This window comes from Malaclemys terrapin, chromosome 16 (assembly GCF_027887155.1).
Source record: "Malaclemys terrapin pileata isolate rMalTer1 chromosome 16, rMalTer1.hap1, whole genome shotgun sequence".
In the NCBI taxonomy this organism is placed as follows: Eukaryota; Metazoa; Chordata; order Testudines; family Emydidae; genus Malaclemys; species Malaclemys terrapin.
The window spans coordinates 6,517,542-6,536,117 of NC_071520.1; the positions used below are offsets into that span (position 1 = coordinate 6,517,542).

Consider the following 18,576-nt stretch of genomic DNA (forward strand, 5'->3'; position numbering starts at 1 on the left):
CAGCTCTCATCTTGTCTTTTTGGAGGGCTGGGGGGATTCTAGGCCTCAGCAGATGGCTGGAGGTGGGGCCTAAAAGAACCCCCCACTTTCCAACCCCCCTGGATCCAGCTCAGAGCCTTGTGCATCTCCAACTAAAGCACCAGCGTCCTACCTCGAACCCCATCAAGGCCTTAGCTGGTTTACCAGCGTCTTTCCGTGCAGCGGTTTCTGCTGCCCGCCGCCCTCAGTGCTACTCCTGCAGAATAGCGGGGTGGGGTGGGGTGGGGTGGGGGGCTCTTGTTTCAATGCACCTTCTAGTTTTTAAACAAAAACTGGTTTATTTTTTTTGACTGAATAAACATTTTTAGTGAAATATTTTCATTTTGGTAACCATTTTACAGCATTTGGGTGAAAAATTCAAAACTGAATGTGGAATTTCTTTCTGTTTAGGTTTTTATGTCAAAATACCAGTTTTTCTGAAACCCAAACGTTTGTACAGAAAATTGAACTGTTTTCAGGGGGGTTTTAAAACTGAAAAATGTGCATGGGCCAGTTAAGAAAACAATGGACTTTTTTGGTGTTTTGGCAAAATAATTTGCATTTCCTGCCCTGCTTTATTTCTCACCCTTCAGTGGTCTCGCCTTGGTCAGCCCTTCAGGCTGGGTTGGGTGGGTGAAGGACACCCCAGCTGAGAGGATTTGTTCGGACTCTCCGTCTGTCTATGTATCTACCTCGAGTACCTATACAGGGAAAAGAAATTTGAGAGTAGCTAGAGGACTCTTCAGTCTAGCAGACAAAGGTGTAACAAATCCAGTGGCTGGAAGTTGAAGCTAGAGAAATTCAGGCGAGAATGAGGAGCACGTTTTTAACACCGAGATTAATTCACCAGTGGAACAATTTACCGTGTGTTGTGGTGGATTCTCCATCCCTGGAGTTTTTTAAAATCAAGCTGGGATGTTTTTCTAAAGAGCTGCCTTCGTTCAAACAGGAATTAATTCAGGGGCATCCTGTGCCCTGTTCTACAGGAGGTCCGACTCGCTGTTCACAATAATCCCTTATAATCGATGGAGCAAGGTATGGTACTTAGCATGGTGATGGGGGCCAGTTATCTGAGCACCTCACAATGTGTAATGTATTTATCTGCCCAACCCCTCACTAATCTAGCACTAGAAACTCCTGGGTTTGGATTCCGAAGTCACAGGTTCAACCCCCGTGCTGCTAACCCACCCAATGGCATCAGCTTACTCTAACGCCATGAGAGTCCATTGCTGTCAACCCAAAGGGCATGTCTATGCAGTTTCCTCCTCTGGAAACCCAAAGAGACCTCTGCAGAGAGCTCCTTTAGGGGCCAGTCCATGGCAGAATGGATGTAGGGTATAGATGGGGAATCTCAGTGCCTGCTTTTAAATCCAGCAACAGCTGAGCAAGAGAAGGGGGGAGAGGTGGGGTCACAGAGAGCTTGTCAATCTCTTTCCTCCCTAGAAGGAATTTCCGCCACCCACCGATTCTCGGAAACATAGAATGAAAGGGGACAGACAATTTTGCCTTAGCCGTAAGAGCCCAGCACAGGGATAGCACTTTCAAAGACATCACCCAGCGTTCCCAGACAGACCTCTCTGTTTGACTGAGCAGAATGGGTTGATTTCAAGGGGATTAAAAAGGGAAAGATCATAGGGGTTTTAAAAAACCCTTCTTTACAGATCAATGTGAATCCTAGTATCAGTAATGCCATCAAATCAGCGGGATTGCTAACATGTCTTGGCACTTATTTCTGCTGTTCGTTTCCTCCCGGTGTTTCTCTCATCAAGAATCTAAGTAGCCGTGTGTGTCTCGTTCACATTTGCAGTGTGGCCAGCTCCTGAGATATCAGCTGCGCTGCTCAAAACCCCAGCTTCTGGTCATGTGATTAGAGAAAAACCTTTGCTTTCATTTTTAAAAGATGTAAATTTCTAGTGCTCCGGGTTGCAGGAGAAATCTTGAAGCTATGACCCTAGTAGTGCATCCTGAAGGCTAGGAAACCAGAAGACAAAATTTAAAAAAAATCCTTTTTTTATTATATATTTTTTAATGTCATGATTTTTAAATCAGTGTAATGATTTTGTGGATGCTTGGGATTGACACCCGGACTCCTGGTGCTTTTCACTTGTAGGGGCTCATGCACTTTCACACTGCTGCAATGATTAGATTGCAAACACTGTCTGGGTGCCCAGCAACTGTACCTAACTGGCAGGAATCCTCCCAGCCCGTCAGGCCTGCGGCATTAGAAAATAGGCCACGAGGTTAGTAACTAATCATTCTGAGGAGTTGGGCAAATCTGGAGGTTTATTACTGACACCATCTTGTTTTCTGAACTTCACAGTGCCAGGCAGCTGCCATTTTATATTCAATGCCCATGCTGCCTGCTAAGGAGGAGAAAAACACCCTGTGCTCTCCCCAGTGGTGATCTTGCTTGAGGCCTCTCGTGTTTTGCTCCCCTCCCACCTTAAATGCAGGCGGTTCTGGGTGAGAGAAAACAGAGCAGGGCGGTCTCTCCAGGATGGGTTTGGTCACTTACTAAACAGCACCCACATCTGTTTGTCCCTGTTAAAGGCTGGAGGGGCATGGCTGTTGTGTCACTTCCTGTGACACGTTGGCTGAGTGTGTTTTGTCTCCCTCTAGTGGCTGGGTCCACATCCAGCCGCAGTGTCCAACCTGTGGCCCTTGTGAGTTGAAGTGTGCTCCCTGAGCCCTGGTCTGTGGTGCTTTTTTTTTTTTTTTTAAGCCGCAAGGTTTAAATAAGCCCTGTTGCTGCAGGGAGACAGAAGGGGGGGCTACCCATCCCCAGCCATCTCCCACTGCTGCCCCGGTAGCAGCTGCAGTGTGAGCTGGGAATGCAGTTTCTCAGCACTGCCCCCGCTGGTGGCCTGCAGTATTGCAGAGGAAGGAGGTGAGAGTGGTTCTTTCTGCCCTGCTGCTGGGCTGTGGGAGCCCAAGGGAGTGTAGGAGAGGAGGGTTACTGGCTCTGCCTGAGACAAGGGATGCTCCTTGCACATGATACCTCCTGTCTCCCACACAGGCCATCATAGGAGAGGTGAGGAAAGAGGCTCTGCCCCAATTCTGGTTTGAGCAGCCTTGGGGTTGCTCTGCCTTTCACCAAGTGGCAACAGCCTCCTAGGGATCACATGCCAGCTGGAGACAGCCAGAAACCAGCCACTCTACCTAACACTGCAGGACTTCCAAAGAGGGAGGTAGAGGAGCCAGCTATGCTGGCTCTGAGCCAATGGGGACTGTCTTACATTGGGGTGGGGGGGGGGAAATCAGACTTTTCTTCCCTTTGCCCCACCTGAGCAGCACAAAAGGTGCAGATCAGGACACAAGAATTACCTCCCAATTTATAAACTCTAGCCCTTGACCTTGTGTGTCACAATATGTTCAGCCTTCAGGCTGCAAAAGTGAGAAACCACTGACTTAAAGGATAAAAACCTACTACTGCCCCGATAGTTAATGGAGCTATTCCCTTAACTCAGGTGGCAGGGGCCTGTGCTTTGGTACAAAAGTTTCTGGATTCAAACTCCTACGGAAAAGAGTTGTTACATTCCCACAGCAGAGAGGGAGGATGGTCCAGGGGTTAGGGTATCAGCTAGCGACCTGAGTTCCATTTCTTGCTCTGCCACAGACTTTCTGGATGACCTTGGGCAAGTCATTTATCTCTATGTGCCTCAGATTTCCATGTATACAATGGGGTAACAGCCCTGCCCTGCTTCACAGGGCTGTTATGAGGCGCTCAGGTTCTCCAAGGAGTAGAGGCGAGATAAAATCCCAAGATGGTGACACCGGGGCAGCCTCACTTAAAATGGTCGTGCAGCTCTGTCTGGAAACAAACGAGGGACGCAGCCGTATAGAAATACAGGTGGTTTTTTTTACATGCAAAAAGTTAAATAGTGGACACTATTAGAAAAGCCAGCATGTTAAGGCATGCTGAATTCTGGCTACAACATCCAATACTCATGCCTCAGACTAACCTCACGTTACACAAAACCTTCCCCGACAACTGCAGCTGGCAGCGTAGGCAATGAAGTGAAAGAGGTAGTCGGTCCAGAGAGATTGACCCAGCCTGCTCTCCGCTCCATGCTAAGAGGTCCAGGCTGGTAAGACAGTGATGCTAAACCAACAGGCATGAGGGACCTCCCCAGAAGGCATGGGCTGTGCAACCGCTAGGCGAGGAATTCCAATGGTATTTTACACCAGCTCAAGCTTTCATCAAGGTAAGGATCAGCCCACTGCGGCAGGCCAGATCAGACCAACCCAGTGGTTGATCTAGTTTGGTAGTGGGTCTCCTGGCTATGCCAAAACAGAGCTACCGTCCATCCAGCCCTGGGAGCTCACCTCTGAGAATCTCAGAAATCGATGGCGGGATGGGACCTCGAGCCCAGCCCCCTGCTCTGAGGCAGGACCAAGTAAACCTAGCCCACCCCTGAGTGGTGTTTGTCCAACCTGTTTTTAAAAGCCTCCCTTGGAAGCGTATTCCAGAGCTTAACTGTCCTTAGCGTTCGAAAGTCTTTCCTAATATCTAATCTAACCTGAATCTCTCTCCCTGCAGATTAAGCCCTGTTCTTCTTGTCCTACTGCCAGTGGACACGGAGAACAGTGATCACAGCCTCTTTATAACATATCTGAAGACTGCGATCAGGTCCCCGACTCCCCCCAAGTCTTCTTCAGACTAAACATGCCCCGGTGTTGCAGAAGGTGAGTCAGTTACCCAGCATGACCTGGTGGTCAGGGCAGTGGAGAAGGAGCTAGGAGACCTGGGTTTATTCCTGACTCAGCCGGGTGACCTTGGGCAAAATCACTTCCTCTCTCCGGGCCTCTTTCCTGTCCTTTGTCGGGCTAGATAGACCCTGCTCCCAAAGAGCTGGCAGTCTCTCACTACGTGTCTGGGCAGTGCCTGCCACAACAGGGCCCTGATCTCCAAGCAGGCCTGGAGGGGCTCCTGGAACAGATGTCGATAATAATGCACAGCAGCGTGCGGAGGTGTGGACCTTGGGGGAGATTCCTTCCTGCTCAGGGGCTGGGGACGAACCCCTGCCTGGAAGTTGTAGGCAGGTTGGGAGCCCTAGGTTTAGCCTCCACCCGTGTGCTCCAGCGCTCGAGGCGAGGTGACGTGACGTGACCACAAGTTAGAAACGAACATCGTTGCCAATGTGCTGACTGTTAAAACCAGCATCCCACGCTTAAAATAAGGCCCTGGATAAAACTCCAGAGCTCCCGTCCCTCCCCCGCCCCTCCCCCCCGTGTGGTGCCCTGCCAGCCTAGGCCGCCATGACGTTCTGGATGCCCAGCTGCTCCTTGAGACGCTGCAGCTGGGCCAACGTGATGTTGTTGCCCCCGCACACGATGATCACCAGGGAGCCCAGGGCACGGCCCAGTTTCCCCTCCGCCTGCAGCCTCTGCACCACGCCGCTGTAGACGGCAGCCAGCGCCGCCCCGCAGGCCGGCTCCACCAGGATCTTCTCATCGTCTGCACGGGGGGGGTGGAGGAGAGATGAGGGAGGGGGTAACTGGTGCTCCGAGCGGCCTTGGGGTCACTCGCCCATCCCAGGGCAGGAGGCCTCAGCTAGCAGGAGTGGGGGGTGACATGGAGCTGGCTGCCCCAGGTGGTGAGCTGCTGGCCCTTGAACGGGGAGGGGGCTCACCAGCTTCAAGGCGCCGACGGGGGGGTGAGGGGGGAAGTTGTCCTTGATCCATGACAGCTCTCGGGGGAAGGGCCAGTGGAGAGAACAAGCCACAAACGGGCTGGAAAAGCCTGTGGGGGGCTCTTCCCCTCCCAAGGGCAAAGCTAGGAGAGAATGACCTGTTTGGCCACGGTCAACGCAGCCACTGCTCTCCCCTGTAGTCAGGGCCACGCAGGACCTAACTGACCACCCCCCGGGGTAATGAACAGCAGGGGGCGCTCTCGCTTGCTCTGTCGGATTCCCCTCCTCCGCCCCACAGGCCGTTTCTGAGCGAGGAAGCAGGGAGGGGATAGGGTCAGCGCGTGGAGGGAGGCTTGTTAGCCTGTCAGGGACGCGGGGACAGCTGTGGCTCTAGGGAACACAGCGGGTTGCAGGAGAGGCATTCTCATTGGCAGTCACAGGATGCATTGCCCCTTTAAGAGGCAAGGGGACCAGTTCCTTTGCTGCTTCTCAGTGGGGCCAATTTAGCCCACCTGGTGCTACTTCAGTTGGTGGCATCTGTCCCAGGTGGGTGGGGCCAGGCGTGCTTTCTATAAAGAGGACCCAGGCAAAGGTCTGGGTGGCAGCAGGCAGAAAGAATCTCAGAGGAAAGCCCTGGGGGGGGTAATTGTTTGGGGTTCAGGTTTAAAAGCCAAGGCCTGGGGAGGACTGTTTAAAAGCTTCATTTGTCAGGGTGAGTGGGAAGGGGAGAATCCAGTGCTCCTGCACATCAGGAAGGGGAGTGGCCTGAGATTTAGGAAGGATCTGGAGAAGCAGTCCCGTGTGACATTTTTGTTTTGGGCTGGGAGAGGAGCCCTGGCTAGGTTCTTCCGGTGGGTTTTAAAACACCCTGTCACCTGTGGGGGACACTTTTCACAAAGTGATCACTCTAGAGCGGATCCCTCAGCCCTCCTCCTCCTCAAAGGAAACCCGCACAACCCTTTCAAAAGGTGAGCCGGGGAGCTTAAATTCATAACTTTGCTAGATACTAAAAATCATGGACTGAACAGACACTGGATTTATGGCTTATTACAGCAATCTGTAACCCACTAACAACCCCCTTCCTCCCTGCTGCCTTCTCCCCCTTCCTCCCATGCTTGGAGGGATATTAATGGGCCACTTTACCTTGAAAGGTCCCCTGAAATAGATGTTAACTACTTATGCTAAACAATCTGTTCCACCCTGTATTTAGCTCTGACACTTGTTCCCCAGACCTGAAGAAGAGCTCTGTCTGTCTGTGTAGCTGGAAAGCGCATCTCTCTCACCAACAGAAGCTGGTCTAATGAAAGCTATGACCTCATCCATGTTGTCTCTCTAGTCTAGTGGGCTCTATAATGATTTGTGAGACCTGCAGGGATGTGTACCTGCCACTAGGAGGCAGCAGGAGGCCTTGGCCTGTTACAGGCACAATCTGGTACTGGGGCAGCACCTGCTTGGGGATGGGCAGAAGGGTGAGGAGCCTGAAACCTGCAGGGAAATGGGCAGTCATTGTGTGGGGATGACTTGACAAATTAATGGGACACAGACCGTCCCTGCCGTGCTGTATGACTAGAACCCCCCGGCCATGGTCAGCGGGGCTATTTTAAATGTTTCTCTTCACCTCTGGGGAGCAGCAATGCCCTGGAACAAAGGACCCTCCTTTGGTGTGTTGCTGTCTGAGGGGGGGAGGCTGTTACATACCCACAAACTTTTCGATGGCCATGACTGCCTCCTGGTCCGTGACGACCTCTGAGAAGACTGGGTGCTCTCGGGCCAGCTTCAGTGTCTCCGCTCCCACCGTCTTTGCCCCCAGGGTCTTTGCGACGCTGCAGCCAGGAGAGGAGAAGAGGAAAGAGACACCTCAGCTGGTGATGATGGAGTCCCCACAGCATACCCTTGTAAGGTCAGCGCTCTCTATCCCTGCGAGCATGCAGGCAGCCAGGTTTTTTTCAGGCAGGACCCTGTGGGATCTTGGGGTGGGGCCTCACTGACCCCCCCCACACACATTCCCCTTGCCAGAGCAAGGATCCCTGCTTTCATGCTGCATCTCTCTGTACAGGACGGAGTGCCCCAGCTTTAGTGCTGCTACCACATTGGGTAGCGCTGAGCAATCCCTTGTCTGAGCATCTTCCCTTGGCCCCTGTCTCTGATTGGACAGACAGCCCTTTCAGTTCTCCCTTGCTGCCATTGGCTGTCCGTGGCATGCGTTACCTGCTGGTGAAGCCTGGTTCCTACCTCTCCCTAGAGCGCAAAGGAGCTTAATTTTGTAGCTCTGGGCCCAAGTGCTTACCCCCATCTGCAGTGCCCAGAGAACTTTGCCCCCCAGTGGGGCAGCATTGTTGTGCTATGCACAGGAGGGGGCTGGGTGGAGGAGCCCCATGGGAGGAGTAAGTCAAACCCAAATAACATCCAAGACATGTAGACTGTAGAGAACAGGGAGGGGAATCGTGAGGCTGCTGCCTCAAGTGTCTCCTCCATCAGCCCCCAAGCCGTGGTTCTGCCTAGCCCACCCCAAGCCACGGCTCCTTTCCCTTAACATCGGGTCACAGGCCGAGCGCTCCCGTTCGCTCTCCTCCCCTCACTCACCTGGTGATTTCTGGCAGCGTCACCAGCTGCCCAGCAGCCATGGCCGCATTCAGGCTGTGCGCCCCTTTGGTCTCCATGGCAACAATGGGCACATCCTCCCAGCCTGCCTCCCGGAGGCCCTGGACCACTCCGCACAGCATCCCGCCGCCTCCCACAGACAGGGCCAGCGCCCCAGGCTTGGAGTCCAAGTCTTCCTTCAGCTCCTTCACTATGGACGTGTGGCCTTCCCTACAGGGAGATAGCAAGTGGGAATGGGACCAGGGGAAGGGAAGGCCATGGCTAGAGATGACCCGAGATCAACAGTCCTGACCCCGTTTCTCTAGAAGAGCCTGGAAAATACAGGTCTTGATTCTTCTCGGTGACACCAGTGTCATCCCCCTGAGTTCAGTGGAGTTACTCTTGGTTCACTCCAACATCAGAGAAGCTGGGTCTCCCCCAGTCTGGGATACTTTGGTTTAGCAGCCTGAGACCATTTCAGCTTTGAAAGAGTCACGCGGCTCAGGCTGCGTCTCGCTGCCTATGGGGACGAGTGACACCTCAGAAGAGGCCCAGGTGTGAGAACTAGAAGGCCAGGGGTTGTGTGGACAAGCAGGCTGAGGTCCTGTGGTGGGAGGATCCCTGTAAGTCTTCCCAGCTATAGGACTTTCTAAGGCACTTGTCCCAATGGTACTGAGACGCAGCTGTTGTTTTTAGGGCACGGGTGGGGCGTATCAGTGCCGGGGAAGCCCAGATCTGAACGAACATGGAAATGGGCGTGGATTCCCTTTCTTACATCCTTTAGCTCCCAACCCAGGTTCAATGCACAGCTATCCAGGCTAGGCTGGTGGCACCAGCTTCTGTGGATGCGCTGACTTTAGAGATTCACCATGTGGTGCGTGGGCCACAACAGTGGGTGGTCAATAGACATGCACTCTCTCTCCATGCTGGATCCCACGCCTGGTGCGCCAAGAGATGGTGGCCACACCATCGCAGTCCAACCAGAGGGTGAAAGCTGATGCCCAGATAAATTTGTTAGTCTCTAAGGTGCCACAAGGACTCCTCGTTCTTTTTGCTGATACAGACTAACAAGGCTACCGCTCTGAACTCTGCTTAGATAGTCCACCCCCTTGTGTACCACACAGAATGACCTTGTTGGGGCTGCATGCAGCCGGATTTAATCTCGGCCCACGGTGACTCAGGCTAGCAGGGATGTTAATAGGCAGCAATGGCTAAAACGAAGCCTTCCAGCCTCTGGTGTCCACCCCTCCCTCAGGCCACGTACCAGATGAGGGGATCATCGAAAGGGGGCACATAGACCCAGCCAGGGTTGTTCTTCACCAGCTCCTTGGCTTGTTCTATGGTCTCATCCAGCATCTGCAGAGAAGAGACGTTTTATTAGCCACTCACAGAGGCTTATGGACGGAACCATGAACCTCACAGCCAGTGGGGCAGCTCCCTCTGCAGATCTGTCCCAGTCCTGGCTCTGGGGCATGGTGGGGGGAGATATTGAGGCTCTCACCCCAGGCAGGCAGTCTGCTGTCTCTCATATACCCCCTCACCCAGCCATGCACATACCTACCTCTCCCACAATGCAGACAGTGGCCCCCTCGTCCTTCAGCCGCTCGATGGTGAAAGCTGGCGTGGACGTGGGCACAAGGATGGTGGCTGGGATGCCCAGTTTCCTGGCAGAGTAGGCAGCTGCCAGGCCAGCATTGCCACCTAAAAGCAACCACATTGGGCCTCATGGTTTCCTGCATCCCATTGTGCAGTAGAAGCCACGGTGCTGCCTCCGGTGCCTCCCAAAGCAGTGTGTCCCTCTGCCCTCTTCTCCTTTGGCCCTCCCCAAGCCTGGCGGCTGCCCAGGAGTTTCAGGAGGTGTGGGAATCTTGCAGCACCCCAACAGGAAGACAGTGTCAGGGTGTGGCGGGGAGGTGGGGAGGATTGTAACCTCCCAGGAGCTCAACATTGCATTTCCCATGTGACCAAAGATGTCTAAAGCCCTGTTGCCACCCTCGCATGACCCACACCAATACCATCACTGGGGCTTCTCTTCTTTTGGCAATTGTCCCACCAATAGCAGCACCAGCCAGCAGGAGGCAGCCTGGATTTGGATTCCTGGGCATCCTTGTGGGCATTATTTACATCCAGGCCCAAGGAGAGGAGCTAGCACCCATGAGTTTCTGGGGCAGTATGGGCTTGGGTGTGACACAGCCACCCGCCTCCTCAGGGAGCCAGGCCCTGGGTTGGTGTATCTCACCTGAGGAGCATACGAAGCGCTCGCAGCCTCTCTCCGCCCACTGTGGAGACAAAGCAAGAGGAAGGAGTGAGTGGGAGTGAACGTGGCCTCCGCTGGTGACTGCACGAGAGCTGCTCCTCTCTCTGCAGTCTAACCCCTCCAACCCCTTGGATACTTCAGGTCATTCTCCTTTTATGCCTCTCGTCAGCCCCTACCGTAGAGTCTCTGCATCACCATCAAAGCCACCATGGCCACGCAAGGCCAAGCAGCAGCCTCCCTTCTGCTCCCGCAGCCCCAATAATGTGGAGTCTCAGCAATTTCCACCCTCCTCTTCCAGTCTGAGAGCAGATGGCTCGGTGGGCGCCCGCCCAGGATCAGGTGTCTGCTATGGGACTGCTGGAGTCTGCTGCTCAACGGCAGCCAGTTGGAGAGATGTAGGGAGCATAGGTAGTGTCCACTCCAGGTGGGCACAGGAATCCAGGCCAGGTCCTTCCCCTCCTAGGGGTTGCACCAGAGTCCATTCCAGGTGCGCAGAGGAATCCAGGCCAGGTTATCCTTAGTCACCGCTAGTTAGAGGTCAGGCTTCATGGGCTAATGCTCCCTACAGTATATGGGATTGCTGCAGGGAATGCCCAAACTGGATTGATGTGTCTGCTGCAAATGGATCCCAGATTCCCAGCTACCCGCCGTCTCTCCACCCCCACCCCCCTGGCCAGCAATGGCACAATCCAGCTTGGCTCTGCAATCTTCTTTCCCCACCAATTGAACATTGTGCCCTTGGCAGTGCCGCTCAGAGTCCGTACCATTTTACAGAGGTGGCCGATGCCCCGGATTTTAAAGGAGCCTGTGGGCTGAGCATTGTCCAGCTTCAGGTAGACGTTGGTGCCAGCCACCTTGGAGAGCGGGACGCTGTCCCTCAGGGGCGTGTTCACATGCAAGCTCCTGGCAGAAGTCATGCTGGGCTCTGAGGGAATAAGGGAAATAAGACCCATCATCAGGACCCAGGATATTCTGTGGGTTTACCATGGAACCCACTTCTTGCTATGGATTTATGCTCCGGGGTCTCAGTTCCCATTTTATAGAGGTGTGAGCTGCCCATTCGTTTCAATGAACTGTTGACACTGAAGCCTAATAATGGCTCAAGTATCGGGATGGTTAACTGTTTCACTGCTGATCATTTCAGCTAATTTATTTATGCCTCACCTCCAAATTACCTCCTCCCTAGGCATAAAAAGCCCCAAGTCCCCCTACCCAGCTGTTCCAGCTTCTCCCTTCTCCCACGTGGACAATGCAAAAGAATCTGTGTCACAATGCAAGTGTGGAACCAACATCAAATAACCAGGGGATCTTGTTGCAGAATTGACACCCAATTTGCCCTGGGGTACATGGGTCCCTGCCCAAAATGTCACCCTCCCAAGGCTCTCTCTGGCCACCTCTATCCAACCACCGTGACCTCAGGTCCATCCACTCCCTCTTCTCAGCTCTTGGTGTAGATCTGGTCCCCTCTGTGCTCCCCAGTTGCAGGCCATGCTGGACTGTGTCTGCCGGATTTGTCCGAATCCCATTCTCTCTGTAGATTTTCACATTAAAATCTTCCTTTGCCCCTTAGCTTATGGCTCCCTTTGGCTAAGCACTTTGTGTCCCTGTGTGTGACAGATATCATTCAGGATGAACTGCACTGGGGGGAATGGGATATGGAGCCTTTCAGCTTGAGGGGCCAAATCCAGACCTGGCTTGAGTGCCACTCCCATGTGACCCCAGGTCAGTCAGTAGATTGTATCCCAAGCTCCATCGTCCATTTGTGTCTTTCTTCCACTCCTGTCCTGTCTTCCACGTGGCCTGCTAGGCGTGGGCAGTCTGCCATGTTCCTGCCCTCACTCACCCTTCGATAATCTTCTCAAAACATGGCATCGTCTATAAACCCACCTTTTCCCCTCGATGACGGGGAGTAAATGACACCCGCAAAACAGACCATGGAGCTAGTAAGATGCCTGTGTAACATCCCCACCACAGGCCATCAGCAGGATTGCAAATTGGGGCCTCCAGGGTCCTCCTTGCTGCTGCCACTTGAGTTACAGTAGCTTAACAGCAGTAGTGGGCTTTTATCCTCTACATGGACCAGCCACTAGAGGGGGACATAAGACACTTGGCTAGCATGGTTAACCTGGCACACTCAATCACTGCCCCCCATCCCTTGTCTATCGGTATGTCTGGAAGGTAGGTTCTTTGGGGGTCAAAGACCTCCCTTCATTTTTGTCTATAATCTCCTTAGAATGCACTGATTTGATACATCAGTGGAGCTGGTCAAAAAACGCAAAGTTTTTTTTCTTCCATGAGAAACTTGAAATTGTTTTCATTTTGTGCTAATTTTTTCCACCGAATTTTAGGGATTTTTATACCTATATAAAAATGCTTTTTGTTTTTTTGCCCCCTTTTTTCCTCTCACTGCATCCAAAAGAAACACACATGAATGTTTCTCAGTTTTCTTTGAAAAATTTCAGCCAAACAAAATTTTTTGATTTGGTCAAAAAGCCATTGTTTGTTGTGGGATTGGGAGGTGGGGGGGGAGGTTGTGATTTTGTTGTTGTTTGTTGTTACCCCAGCTCCATGAATCAGTAATTATTAGTAAAGAGTAGATCTGGCCAGCAGTATGGTTTTCTTGGTCCATGAAAACTTTTGCGATATCAAAAAATGTTCCCTTCCCGAATCAGGACAAAATGTCAAACTTGAAAATTCCCACAAATTAAAAATCTGACACAAATTTTGGTTCTGGTCAATTTACATGTTTTGTTCCAATTTTGATCATTATTTTTTTACTTATAATTAGCTTAAAAGTTGAAACAGTTATTTTGAATTGGCAAACTGGACTTTTTTTATTTAGAACATGGCAAAATGAAACATTTTGGCAATTTTGAAACTTTGTTAAAAAAAATTTTCAGTCGAAACATTTCTCAAGACTGACCTTTTCCTAGGAAAAGTTTCATTTTTGACAAATCAGCATTTTCAGATGGAAAGATGTTTTGGTGAAAAATTCCCAACCAGCTGTGGAGATCAGGGCCTCCTGTGTAGCATTCCCACCTAGCTCTGTGTGGAGAGACTTAGGGGTTTCTATCCCGTTCCGTCACCGCAGTCCACCCCCCTAAGTGGGCCTAGTTAGCATCTAGGCAGAGGACTGACCATACCATGGTTCTGAACTCCTATCTCGTCCCAGAAGTGGAGACAGAGGCACAATGTTGGGGCATGTGTGTGTGAAACTAACCCTGCTACTGCCCGCACTGCATCTGTCTTCAGACATGAGTCCAACCAGGGGATTTCATTCTGTAGACATGCACAAGGCAAAGATCCTGCTGCTAACTCAGGGACAGCCTATTTGCAGGGGGGACACGGTCTCGGAGCTGAAAGAGATCCCCCCGCTGCAATGCTGCTGTAAACCCTTCTCTTAGCTCTGGGCCTTACCTCAGTGCCATCCCATTTACAGCTGATCCCCCTGGAGGATCATTTGCCAGGGGAAATACACAAACAGACCATCCCTGTGAAGCAAGTCGCTTGGCACCTGGGGCTGGGTCAGAGGGTGGGGAGGGAAGAGAGGAGAAGGCTACACCATTGCCCCACAGCATCTGCTATGGCCATCCGGCTGCCTGTGGCTCCAAAGTGAGTCCTTCTTGGTTAGACAGGCACTGGCAGAAGTGCAGGGACTTGGGAGTTAAAAGCTGGAAAAGGAAGGGAGGAATGGGGGAGAGGTCCCCAGAGATCCAGCAGGGAGAAGAGGCATGGGGCAGCCTGTGTGTGAGGGAGAGACAGCGAAGCAACCTCCTTTGGAATCCTGCTTATTACTGTTAAAAGTGTGCAGAGCCCCGTGGTGCTGCCTGACTCCGCATAGGTTTAAGCAGCTGCCTAGCCCGTCACAGGAACCCGATCAGTCATTACTGGACTTGCACTGGACAAAGCAGTTGAGGGACAGTTTTGTGAAGAAGTGGCCACTTATTCTGGCCTAAAAGAAATCTCAGGTCAGGCACCAAAGAAACCGAGACAATCAAAAAATCAGGGGCCAGTTTTGAAAATGACTGTCCTTCCTCTTCAAAGATCTTCAGCTGCTACGGTGATGAAAGCACAATAGGTAAGTAGGAGCACTTCTGAAACCTTCCCTAATTCAGCTCACCAAACCTCTCTTCTGAAGCTTGAATCCAGCCACCCAACAGCCCTCTCAGCCAGGGAAATGCTGTTATCATCAATGCGTAGATGGGGAAACTGAGGCACGGAATGATGCAGTCACTTGCCCACGACCCTAGAAGGAGTCAGTGTCAGAGCTGGGATTAGAACACAAGTGCTTCCAGCCCTGTGCGCTGACCACACCTTCCTATGTATGTATTAGTAACAGATGATAATCTCACTGTGTGCTGGGAAAGGAAGAAAGTGAAGGCACTTACCGGTTAGCGTTAGAGCAGAGCGGCAGGGCCTTTAGCTAATGTGTGCCCTGATGGCTTAGAGGCTGCAGCTGTTCAGTGCAGGAGTGAGCAAGGCTGCCGGTCTCCTGTGGTCCCTTCTCGGCAGCTAGGGTAATCTGTGGAGCCACGGTCTCATTGGAGGATGCTAGTCCCTTGGCAAGTTTTATAGGCCCATGGTTTGTGCTTGGTGGCCAATTGGGGAATGGGGCACCCCCCCACACCCCCTTGCCTCTGATGTCATTCCCCTCCCCTGCTCAGCAGAGAGATTCCAGCTAAAGGGAAACCAGCAGCAACCATACCAAAAGGGAAGAGGTCAGGGAGGGGGAATTCTTCAGGCTCTGTGCAAAAGGAAAAGAGCCTATTTCAGGCACTCCCCTGCCAAAAGGAGGGTGACGCACGCTGGGGAGGGACATTGCTCAGACAAAGGTTCCTTGCATCAGATGTTTCTGAGCCGGCTCAAACCAGGTTGAAGAGCTAGGTCTGGAATTATGATTAGGGGGAAAGGCAGGGGGGCCCTTTTGCTTTCACAAGGCCAGCCAGTCCCCTTGCTGGCTCAGAGAAATGCACGCAAGGGACTGGAACAGACGAAGGGAGTTCATAACCCGGAGCTCACTGCTTCTCCAAACCTGGCTTATTTGTATTCTCTCTCCTACCCCCATCTTTCTCTCACTCCCGCTTCGCCTCCAGACTTTGGAACGTTTGCATCTCTATAGTTAGTTACTTTTTAAGAGGCAGTGTCATGAAATGATTAAATGGGGCAGGACTTCAGGGTTCTATTTGCTCTTGATTTTGTGTGATCACAAGTCAGTTAGCTTTATGGGCCTCCTGCCTCCATCTACCGGCACCTCCCAACTATTTCAAATGAGAAATAACAATACTAATCTCCGTTCATTCCCAGCCTGTAGAAACAAATGCTGGATTGGTTTGGTATTCTGTTTGGGGCAGGAGGTGAGCTAGAGAGTGCGGGTGTGTTGAATAGGGAAAGCTAAGTCAGAGAGAGTTTTTTGAATTTAGTTCTGAAAATGGTGAGCCTGGGAACTCTTGTGGCAGGGAGTTCCAAAGTCTACGTTCCAGTTGGTCTGAAAGTTCTGTCTCCTGCCCTCTGAGCCTCCCCATATACATTCATAGTTATGTAGTTCTGGGGGGAGCTTAGCTGTTCTGTGTGGTTGTGATGGTGGCGTCACTCCGGTAGCCTGGGCCAGTCACAGGGAGGGTGCTGAGTGTGAGGACAGAAGCCTTGCCCTGGACTCGCTATTCAGTGGGGACATGGTACGGAGAGCAGATACCGGGGTGGGTGGGGGGTGGAGGCACATGATGACCTAGCGAGGGGCTGCTGCATTTTGTCCCAGTTGGTGCTTTTTCAGGGAGTGTTGTAGACCTAGAGGGCCACAGTCTCATCTCACTTACCCCACTCTGAGGCCAGTGTAATACCACTGACTTCCATGAAGATTCACTCCTGATTGACACTGGTGTAGGGACGAGACTCTGGTCCAGTGAATTGCACTACACATGCCTACATGTCACCAGTGTATGGCTCGCCGTGGGCAGATCTCTGACCAATGGGTTGGGATGCAGTCCATGGGTCAGTGGCAGCTGGAAGTGGGTGTTTTGGGCGCTCTTTGAGCAGCTAACAGCACTGGCAAGTCCAAACAGATTGTAAGGATGCAGAAGGATTTGGCAGTGTGAGGTCAGGTGCCCTCGATCGTGGAGAATGTTGCAGGCTATTATTATTTGCATTACCACGGATCAGGACCTCACTGTGCCAGGTGCTGTACAGGCACAGAACAGAAAAGCGATCCCTGCTCCGAGGAGGCGGCAAGTTCTTCAAAGCACTTCTCTCTTCCTACCGACCTCCCGTCGGCCTCACCTGCATTCGGCCTTAGCCAGCTGCTCTTTATCCAGGGGCTGAATTTGGCTGAGCAAGTGGGGAGATGGGGCCGTCGATAGCCAGGATGTGGCATACTGCCTCCTGCTGGCACTGCTGCCCTGAGCATCTCCCCAGCTCCTCCCACAGCCTCCTGCAGGTGGCGACTGGCAATGGGGGTGGGATTGGAGCCCTACAGCTGAGGGCTGTGCAGGTGGAGCCGTTGATGGGCCCTTCCGCTCACCGTTATGGCTTTGTGGGGGTCAGGAATATCCAGTGGTTGGCAGAATCAAATGCAAACATTATTCAACTGGATCAACCTTCTTCACCCTGAATTCTGTACACCTTAACGTGTCCCATTGTGTCATTGCCCGGGCTTGAGCAGTAACAACCCCCCAGGGGAACTGCCCCCTCACACAGCCCGAACCCCCTTGGACATAGTGAAATGCCGGGACTAGAACGAGAGCCCCCCATTGCTCCTGGGCTCGGGGATCCGGGCCGCAGCTCCACTTCAGAGTTGCGTTAGGCCTCTGCTGATTGGGGCCCTGACCTGCATTACAGAAGGCCTCCGCTGCATCCCGCGGTGAGCAGGAGAACGGGGTCCGCCAACCGAGCTGCTCCCCCAGCTCGTGCCTGTTGGTTATCCCCATGCCGGTGCCCTGTCGGCTGACGCTGCTTTGCTCCGGGTTTGCTGGGCTTGAGCTGTTGTGGAGTTTGTGGTTCTCAAAGATCGCTCAGGTGCTTTGCTTCCCCCCCCCAAAGCCGCTGCGAATCAACCTGCAGCAGAAGGGCTGTATTATCCCCAAGGGGAGGGGAATACACAGCTTGAGCCAACAGACAAGAGGGGTGAGGGGACTTGCCCAGGGGCACCTGATATCTGTGGCAGACAGAGGCAAAGAATCTGGACGTCCCGATGCCCAGCTCTGTGCTTTAACCACAAGACAATGCTTCCTCCCCTACTGCGCTCCCGCACCCCCACCTACAGTAGCTCTGCCAATCTCCCTCAGCCCCCAGGCCCCCTGCTGCTCTCCCTGTCCTGGGTCCCCCACTGCTGATCCACCTCACGCCCAGACTCTGCCGCAACTCCTGTGGCTTCAGTCCTAGAACCCCCAGAGCAGGATGAGAGTGCAGGTCTCCAGGACTGAGATACTCATGCCCTGGGACCCCCAAGTCTTTAATACCCCGGCCCCAATTCTCAGGGCATGAATGGACAGAGAGCAGGGCACCTGGAGAGACTGTTCCAGTGAACAGGCCTTACTTGTGCTGTAGCTTTAAACTATCGGGGAAGGCAGGGGATCCCCCGAGCGGCTGCAATGCAAGAGTAGAGTGAAACGTCGCCCGTTTCATCAGACACAGGGCACCTGCCACCGGCGGCTGCCCAGGGTGAGTGTCTGGCTCTGCTACCAGGGGCAGCTGGCACTCTCAAGCCAGATCCTTCCTGCTGATCTGTTCAGCCGGGAGAAGGCGATTACTGGGGTCTGCAGGGGCTGGAATGTGAGGAGGGGACTGAGGAGTTAGGAGGCAAAGGAAAGAAAAGGCGGTGGGGACGTTGGACGGACAAATGGGGATGTTTCATTTCTAATTCGTCCCTCAACCCCAAGGAGGAGCACACACCCTCCTCCCCCCGCCAACCCCAGGCCGGCTCAGACAGGCTGCCCTGGGGAAGTCCGGGGTTCTCACCCAGCTGATGGAGTGTCAGAATTCTGCTCACGCGCCATGGGGCAGAGTGTGAGCTGCATAGTGCTGACTGGGGGCCTCCCTAAGGACTCGGGCGTCTCCCCCTTTATTGCAGTTCTCCCCAGCTTTCTGTTTAACAGT

At 52.9% G+C, this 18,576-nt stretch overlaps 2 protein-coding genes across 4 annotated transcripts in view; one reads left to right on the top strand and one right to left on the bottom strand.

Moving 5' to 3' along the window:
- Window positions 1-297: 297 nt before the first annotated feature.
- On the bottom strand, window positions 298-15,198 carry LOC128824862 (L-serine dehydratase/L-threonine deaminase-like). Of its 3 annotated transcripts, none has more exons than XM_054006736.1 (9): window positions 14,877-15,198; window positions 14,609-14,734; window positions 11,253-11,413; window positions 10,471-10,510; window positions 9,793-9,932; window positions 9,496-9,587; window positions 8,235-8,462; window positions 7,350-7,474; window positions 298-719 (listed from the first exon to the last, which is right to left on the bottom strand). In XM_054006736.1, the coding sequence occupies exons 2-9, from the start codon at window positions 14,676-14,678 to the stop codon at window positions 634-636; spliced, it is 942 nt and encodes a 313-aa protein (XP_053862711.1). In that variant the 5' UTR covers window positions 14,679-14,734; window positions 14,877-15,198; the 3' UTR covers window positions 298-633. The 3 variants fall into 3 exon arrangements, with proteins under 3 accessions (XP_053862711.1, XP_053862709.1, XP_053862710.1); XM_054006734.1 differs by lacking the exon at window positions 298-719 and adding an exon at window positions 3,858-5,476; XM_054006735.1 differs by lacking the exons at window positions 298-719; window positions 14,609-14,734 and adding an exon at window positions 3,858-5,476 and having other exon boundaries at window positions 14,877-15,196.
- Window positions 14,367-18,576, top strand: part of SDSL (serine dehydratase like) — a 28,191-nt gene continuing 23,981 nt past the window's right edge. Inside the window, exon 1 of the mRNA XM_054006738.1 lies at window positions 14,367-14,566. The gene's annotated coding sequence lies outside the window, so the exon portion shown is untranslated. The remainder of the gene's footprint in view (window positions 14,567-18,576) is intronic.